At 43.6% G+C, this 8,089-nt stretch overlaps 1 protein-coding gene across 2 annotated transcripts in view; it reads left to right on the plus strand.

Annotated features, from left to right (window-relative positions):
* The window catches only part of CREB3L2 (cAMP responsive element binding protein 3 like 2), a 176,357-nt gene that overhangs the window by 136,612 nt on the left and 31,656 nt on the right, over positions 1–8,089 (plus strand). The window contains exons 4-8 of one of the 2 annotated variants that reach the window (XM_019515440.1): positions 538–625; positions 2,402–2,577; positions 3,188–3,334; positions 4,172–4,230; positions 5,584–5,652. In XM_019515440.1, coding sequence (XP_019370985.1) covers positions 538–625; positions 2,402–2,577; positions 3,188–3,334; positions 4,172–4,230; positions 5,584–5,652 — 539 coding nt within the window. Of the gene's footprint in view, positions 1–537; positions 626–2,398; positions 2,578–3,187; positions 3,335–4,171; positions 4,231–5,583; positions 5,653–8,089 lie in introns of both variants that reach the window. The other variant, XM_019515439.1, reaches the window with a different exon arrangement.

The raw sequence follows: 8,089 nt of genomic DNA on the forward strand, positions 1-8,089 counted from the left end.
ATCTCCAGGCCTATACTGCAGTCTTAGACCCCCTTGATCCCCCGCTCCTCTGCTTGCAAAACAAACTTGGGTCCAATATCCTGACTCTTACTGATTAAACACCCTGATCTCTCTCCCAGGTGATAGCTCCCCTGATACTGCCCTGGTACTGCTGAGTGCCCTGACCTATCCAGGCTGCCAGACTTTTCCCGCAAAAGAAAAGTGCTCTCTATCTGCAGAATCTTCTGTAGTTGTCAGGCAAATCCTAGTGGCAGTGCTGTTACCAAGTAAAGTAATTGGAGTGTGCCTTTCAGTCTGAAATGTCATCCTGAGAAGTAATCTTTTATTTAAGTAAATATAGTAGTAATGGAGGGCCCAGCAACTAGTTGCAGGGCAATAGTCTCACTTACCTGGGTTAATAAGTTACAGGGAAGCAATAAAAAGCTCTCTGATGCAGACAGGGAGGGGAGTGAAGCCTGTCTGTTTATGGAGAAACTGACTCTGTCCTTCTACTTGCATTTTAATTTTCTGCCCCCCACCCCATGCTTTCTCCTTTAGAGTAAACCATTGAGCCAGAAAGTTCTTCCAGAGATTAAGCTGGAGCCACATGAAGTGGATCAATTCCTGAACCTCTCTTCTAAGGAAGGTTTGTTAATTACTAGCCCAAGCTACTGTACTGATGGCCAGAATGTGGTATGAATAAAGTTGAACCTGTTTAGCCAAGAGAACTGGAAAGCCAGCTATTTTGTCTCTAGACAAAGTTGGGACACCTTCTAGGGAACAGATTCCAGCTTCCAAAAAAAACATAAGAGTCTAAAGAATATGAATCTGCTCTATCTTTATCATGTAACTGATTGGACAGTTTTCAGAGAACTCAAACCCTGAAGGTATAGAATTTATTTAGCATAGAAAACAGATGCATTTTGACTAGATGTGACTGAGATGTTCAGAAAAGTGGAATCTGACTGTCCTTTTTTTACTTTGTCAGATGGCACACAGATAAAGGGATAAGTTGACAAAGTAAGCAGGAAGTCCATTCAGGTGCACAAATGATTGTAGTGTCTTGGAGCTCCCCATTAAGTCAGGATCTCATTGTGCTGTACAGACATAGACCAAAAAGACCCATACCCAAAGATAATATACAACTTTGTGCAACAGGAAGTCAGGTAGCTCATGGAATCATTTGCCACAAAATGTCAAGGGATCTGGCTGTATTTGTGAGTAGATAATTTTCTGACTGTTGTGTCAGATAAGGCAGAGCAAAACTCCTGTTGCAGGGAGTGCAGTAATTGGCTGGGTGGTAGGTAGGGGTCAGCCAGTACTTGGCCTAATATAAGTAGGCTGATCATATGGAAATCTGGGACATAACTGGGGAAATATCAGACACTGCCCCCACCATTACCCCTCCATGCTCTCACAAGTTTGTGGGGGTGGGGCTGCATGCCAGCCTGCCTGCCCCGCTGCAAGGCACTCTGTCACATACTGCAGACTGTGCCCCTGTTTTTGCAGGATGCCTATTAATTCCTAACAGCTGGCTGAGACCAGCCTCTGAAATCCAGGACTGTCCTGGCTAAAACAGGACATATTGTCACCCTAAATATATAGCATTACACCAGTGGCTGGTTGCATTAAGGGGATTTCTATCTTCTGTGTATCAGGTACTGGCTGCTTGATGGTAGTGACAGTAGATGATTAAAGGACCAGTCTAGACTGGTCAAGACAATCAGCTTTCCTGATTTTGTTCTTCTCTCCCACACTACCTGCTTTACATTTTAGCTTCAATTTACAAAGCATGAATGGAATGGTAGGTTGAACCCTCAGCTCTCCTTCTCACTTGCAATCATTTAAAATTTGGCCCAGGTCAACAGCAACTCTAAGTCAGTGCCACTATGGGCATCTGCTAGGTGGCCTATGAAAAATAAATGAGTGAGTTTGCCCTGCTTTATCCTGGACAGGTATCCACATAAGAGATCTTCCTATGAATCTGGCACTAAGTAATACCCAGGTTAGCAATATCAGCAGAGGTGCCATGGGCTCAAACTGGGCTCCCACACAGAACTAGCTGGCAGGGAATGGGGCAAGTTCTTTCTGCAGTAACAAGGGTTATCCATTTGATGCACCCCAACAGAACAAAACTGCTTAACCCTCCAAATAACCGTCTGCTGCTAGACTAAATGTTTCAGGACCATGTCTATTTACAGCCTCTCTGAAAGGCTGGGGGTGTCTCTGCACTGACAAGTCTCTGCTTGGGGACTCTGCACATTCAAAGGTTCCACTTCTGTGCTGTCAGCTTTTTAACAAACGGCCCTCAGTGCTGACTTGCCCCTGGTTTTTTAAAGCTGGTGGTAGTTTACTGAGAACACCTGACTTGGCCTTTTATGATGAAATCCTTTGTTTTTCTTTCTCCTTTCCCATTCAGCAGTGAATTTGCACTTGCCTCCAACCCCTCCCAGTAGCCATGGCAGTGACTCTGAGGGTGGGCAGAGTCCAACCAGATCCCTTCCTCCATCAAGCCCAATCCAACTACAGGGCACAGCTAAAGTGACCTCACGTGCGGCTTCATCCCTCTCCAATTCCCCCCTCCTGACAGCACCACATGTAAGTTGGGGGGCACCTCCTCTTGTTTAGTTACCTTGTATGTAATTTGTTACCCCTTTTTGAGAGACAAACAAAATTTCTTTTGGGTGAGTCTCCAAATCTAGTTGTCAGGCTTTGGTGTTCCCACCAGTGTCTTTTGAGCTTGAAATAAAATGGTGATGCCATTTCTCACATGGCACATACTGTTTATTTGTCATTAAAGGTGCTCCAACTGATAAAGATCCAGGCAGCCCATGCATTAGTGGATTGCCTGACACTGTCTTGGGGGTTAGGTAATTAACTCTATCACTGTTGTCAATCCTGTCCTCCTCACTAATTTAACTCGGATCCCATTCAGGTCAGTGCGAGTTTTACCAATGACTTCAGTGGACTCAGAATGCTGAGTGTTTTTAGAAGCTGAATTCCTTTGGGCATTTTTCTCCTCCCTCCCCCCCTCCATTTGTGGGTGGATGAAACTAAGAATAGGCAAAAGGAGATCTGTGAAGCCAGGGAGCCCTAACCCGCAGCCCCCCTCCCCACAACCCTGATCCCATTCTCCAAGATCTACTGATTCTTGGATGATCTTACTATTTCTCTGCCTTTCCTTACCCTTCATCACTGGTGCATGCAGAAACTTCAGGGGACAGGTCCATTGATTTTGACAGAGGAGGAGAAGAGGACTCTGATAGCAGAGGGGTATCCCATCCCTACAAAGCTACCCTTGACAAAAGCAGAGGAAAAAGCACTGAAGAAAATCCGCAGGAAAATAAAAAACAAGGTAACATTTTTTAACTCTGTGGCTTTGCTAAATGATTCCCTCATGCAGAAATGCTACAGTGGTTCTACAATAGTGGTCTGTAATGATGTACAGTATCTCAGATACTGTATTGTTTTGTTACATTGAAGATATCTTTCCTTCAACACACTCCTAAAATTACCCATCAGAGACAGCACCCCTCTGTACCCAGGTACATACTTGGCACAGATCACTGTGTCTTCCTGTCTGGGCACCATTTAAGGTAATGGGGCCATAAAGGTACTAGCCTGTGTCTAGGCTGGATGCTAACTAGTGTATCAAATCACATTGGCCAGCTTTTTAGAAGAAAACACATCTCTTTTCCTTGTCTAGAGAAAGCTTCTGTGTCCTTTTTACTCAGTGATGAAATTTCCACTTGTTTTGTGCTTCTAAATGATCCTGTGTATCACAGTGCCCTGCTCGTTATTCCCTGAGATTCTGAAGCTAGAAAGCTGAAATGTCCCAAGTACCTAGCTATTCTTTCAGCCTAGGGAATGGCTGGTCTTTAAAATTGACCATCCTGGTTATCTGTGCATAATTTTGCACATCCTTGGGCACTGAAGTACACAGTCGCCTCTGTGGCAGATAGGGCACATGAGTGTGCAAGTAAAAATGGGAGTTGCCATTGTAGTGTACACATGTGGCCTGGCACATATTAGAATCATAAAGAAGTAAGCCTGGAAGGGAACTCTCAAGGTCATGTATCCCTCGATAAGTGTCTTTCTGATGCCTGCCCTGGAACCAAGTAAAGCTGGAAGGTTGGTTCTGTAGCGTCCTTTCATTATAAAAATGTTTGTATGGTGCTTTTCCTTCCCTTAGATTTCTGCCCAGGAAAGTAGAAGAAAGAAGAAAGAATACATGGACAGTCTGGAAAAAAAGTAAGCCAGCTCACCTTTCAAACTAACCAATGACACCAGTTGCTGAAATGGCAGGGTATCCTAGCCAGCTGTTGAGTTTGTGTAGAATGTGTTTCATATGCCACCTAGTGGTAGTTTAAAAAGAAAGTTCTTGTCCAGGAAAGGAAACAGGTGTTTTTTTTTAGTTCTTCAGATAAAAATGTATTTGTGAGACAAATATTTATATGTTAAGACTCAGCGCATTGCGCCGACTCTTCTCAGTTTTACAGTAGCATTGAAGCAGAATATAAGGTGGTGGCAATTCCTGAGTGTAGCTTGTTTCACAGACCTGAGGTTGACTGGCTGTTCTTGGTTTCACTGGGGATAGTATCCTTGTGCCCTATGGAGTATCTTGAACATAGCACTGGAAAAGCTTTCCTGGGGCATCAAGTCCACTGCCCTGCATTTGCAGATGGTCATTAACCCAAAGAATCCTCAAAAGCATCACTTCAAACCCTCATGCCTAACTACAAGGCACTTACCCAAAACACCAAGGACACCCTCTAATTTGCCATAGCTTACAGCAGGGGAGACAAGGGCACTCCCAGTGTCTTGCCACTTTAACACTGGCATTTTCCAGCATTTGTATTCTACATGGCTACATTGCAGGATTTTCTTGTTCAGTAAGCAGCCTGGGGAAGCTGGTCTCATGAGCAACTTCCTTGTCTTCAAGTGGTATGATGAGCAGATGAGAGGTAAAAGTGGTTGAGGACTGCTTGGGGGAGTGAGGAGGTGGAGAAAGAGCATGGGAATAGTCAGTCTCCTTCAAAAAGGACGATACACATTCTTCTAGTGAATTTGGCCCACAAAATTACTGCGCTGAAGTGCCAAAACTCTTATTTCTTCCTTGCACCCTGTGCCAAAGAAGACTGTACATCCTACACTTGAGAGGTATATTTTTTAGTATGATCCATAGCTTATTTTAGTATCCATTATCCAGTTTTTCATTGCAAAAAGAGATTTTTCTGGGTAACTTTTAGTCATGAGACTACATGGTGGGATGGACCTAGGGAGTTCATCTGAACAGATTGTCTGATGTTCTGTCTCTGCCAAGAAAGAATTAGTGCAACTGACGTGGATTGAACTGTGCTGGCCTCAAAACCTTAGTCCAGGCTGGTGCAACCTTTAGTTGCTAAATGTCAGGTGTAACCTATTACAAGGTGTTTTACATCTGGTGTGAAGTCAAAACATCGAAAGAGAAGCTTGTAACAGTGCTTTTCCCCCTAATATAGACAGGTCCATAGAGTTGTCCAGGAAAATCAAGTTGGAACGTGTTCAGCCCTTCATTGAACTGTCTAAGTGTTGTTTTTTTCCCTCTCCTTGTGTCTTCCCCAGGGTTGAGTCCTGTTCCAATGAAAACAGTGAGTTGCGTAAGAAAGTGGAAGTCCTAGAGAACACAAACAGGTAGGGGGAAGAAAGAAAAACCACTGGAGTATTTTCCAAAGGAGAGGTGGGAAATCTGGAAAAATAAGGGACCAAACAGAGCTTTGGATGACAGCTGGCTGATTTTGGTTATTGACAAAAAAAAAAGAAAGAGGAAGCAAAACTCCATATGGTGACTTCCTGTTCAGTATTAAATGAGATGTCTGGATGTGATGCTTCAGGCCAGGTTCTCCTTCTAGGCTGCTGTGAGTTGGGATTGCTTTGTGTCAGTTTTCAGTAACTCTGTCAGTGACAGAAGAAGTTTCAAGGCCCCTTCTACTCTTAGGAGAGGAGAGGTCCTACTCTGGAACATAAACCTGCAGAGGAGGTCTGAGGCCCCAGGTCAGGAGCCCTTCCTCATTCTTCTGGGATTACTGTTTATCATTAGAACTGGTGCCCTCCATCATCAGAGAATTTGCATCAGTTTAGACATGCAGTTTTCTTTCAGAGAGAACCAGTTTTTTACCTCTTCTCCCTACTAAGTACTTGATTTAAAGTAGGTGAATCAAATGTGGCTTTCTCAAAGGGCAACCATTTCACAGCTGAGCTCTGAGTGGGAGGCCAGCTGAAAGAGATGACTGTTCCTTCATGATCCAAGGGCTACAGACTTCAGATCCTCATGGGTTTTTTTTGATGGTAGCAAATTCCACTGAACTTGTGTGTCCCTTTTGAACTTGTCCTAGATGAGCCTGGTACAAATACCTACATAGATGTGTCCCTGTGGTGTTGCTGTGGAATGCAGCCATGTCATTGAAGCATGAAAAGTGGCTTTTGCTGCAGTAGCTGGGGTTTAAAGATAAGGACCAAGAACTTGACACGGGCGTAGGATTTGTCTGGCAGCCAGAGTATTGCTAGTTGAGTGGCACGTGCTGTTTCTAATCTCTGGATCCAATCTCTAATTTCATGGAAACAGTCCCTGTATCACTGTAATTTGCTGGAGAACATCTCCCACACACCACTTGTGCATACAGACATCTGCTGCTTATATGATGAGAACCAGGCCATTTCTCCCACTCCTTTGCCTGTTGCCCTGCTCTGCCTTGTATATCAGTAGGAATTGCTGGAGAGGATCAGACTAGGTCCAGCTACGGCAAAAACAATGAAGTGAGCAGTTCTGGGCTAACCTACCAATAGCAACACACTGAAAATGATCTTGCTTCATAGCCCTTGTCTGCACTGACAACCATGATTTACATGAATTTACTCTTACTCGTGCCTTACCTCCCACCCCATGCAAAAAAGACTTGTAATTTTTCTCCCACTCCTAGTGTTTTGTGTACTAATGAAAAGTGACATTATGTTGAATAAACCTGTAAGGAGGAAATTTTAATGTCTTCGTTCTCTGAAGCTCTTCTATACTAGCCTACTATGAGGTGTTATCTCTAAATATTTTACATGTCGTATACGTAGAATTAGTTTTGTAGTTTTCATTCATCAGGCTTGCCTTTGGGTGTTGGGCTTAATGTTTTTTCTCATTTGTTCCACTTCCTTTTGCAAGGTAAGTTTTATGTCCCAGTACTAAATTGGTCTTCAATGATCACTGCCTCATTCAATGAATAGTTAGCAATATCAGATATAGATGTATGAATATATATATTTAATGAATAGATAGCAATACAAGATATGTCATCTTCCTCCTTCAGTATGGCCCAGACTTTTAATGCAACAGTCCTCAACCTTCTTAGCCTTCAGCCACCCCTTGTTAGACTCAGGGCAGTCCTTGGAAAATACCAGCTCTTTGTTTTCACTCATTTTTTGACTATAGAAAAACTGAGTAACTCTTCCATTGCAAAAACCTCAAAGACCAGAACAGTGCAAAATGTTTTGGGAACTATAGATAGGGACATAGCCAAATCAAGGACGCAGGTGGCTGCTTTTGCAGCCAGATCCCGGGGCTGGCCACCATGTTCATGGGCATATGGCAGCGGCTCTCATCCCTGCCCTGCCCTCCCCCACACCTCTGATTGGCCAAGGGGCCCTGGCAGTCCCACCCCTCACCACAGATTGGTAGATGGCCCCAAACCATGGCTTAATTACCATGATTAAACCCACAGAAGCCATTAATGGAAACATTAAGCAAAGCCAAGCATTGAATTAAACTGCAAACTGAAATGTCTTATGAAATTAAAGGTATGCACAATATGAATTGTAACTAATACCATCACTATACTTTTATTAAATCACATTGTAAAAAGCAATTTAATTGATGCCAATTTTGAGACAGGCAGTTCATGCTAGCTGTTAAAGGCTAGCATGCAGCATCCAGTAGCAGTTGGTACTGACATCCTCTGTCTCTGGGGTGAACACTTGTCTGTATACTGAGATGGCACACTAAGCATCCACTGAGTTGGTTGGAATGGTGAGGCAACGTTTTGCCAGGGTTTACAGATGTGGAAACCAGTCACAAATAGAGTCCCAA

The sequence above is a fragment of the Gavialis gangeticus genome, unplaced genomic scaffold (genome assembly GCF_001723915.1).
Source record: "Gavialis gangeticus isolate Ggan-Ray unplaced genomic scaffold, GavGan_comp1, whole genome shotgun sequence".
Lineage (NCBI taxonomy): Eukaryota > Metazoa > Chordata > Crocodylia > Gavialidae > Gavialis > Gavialis gangeticus.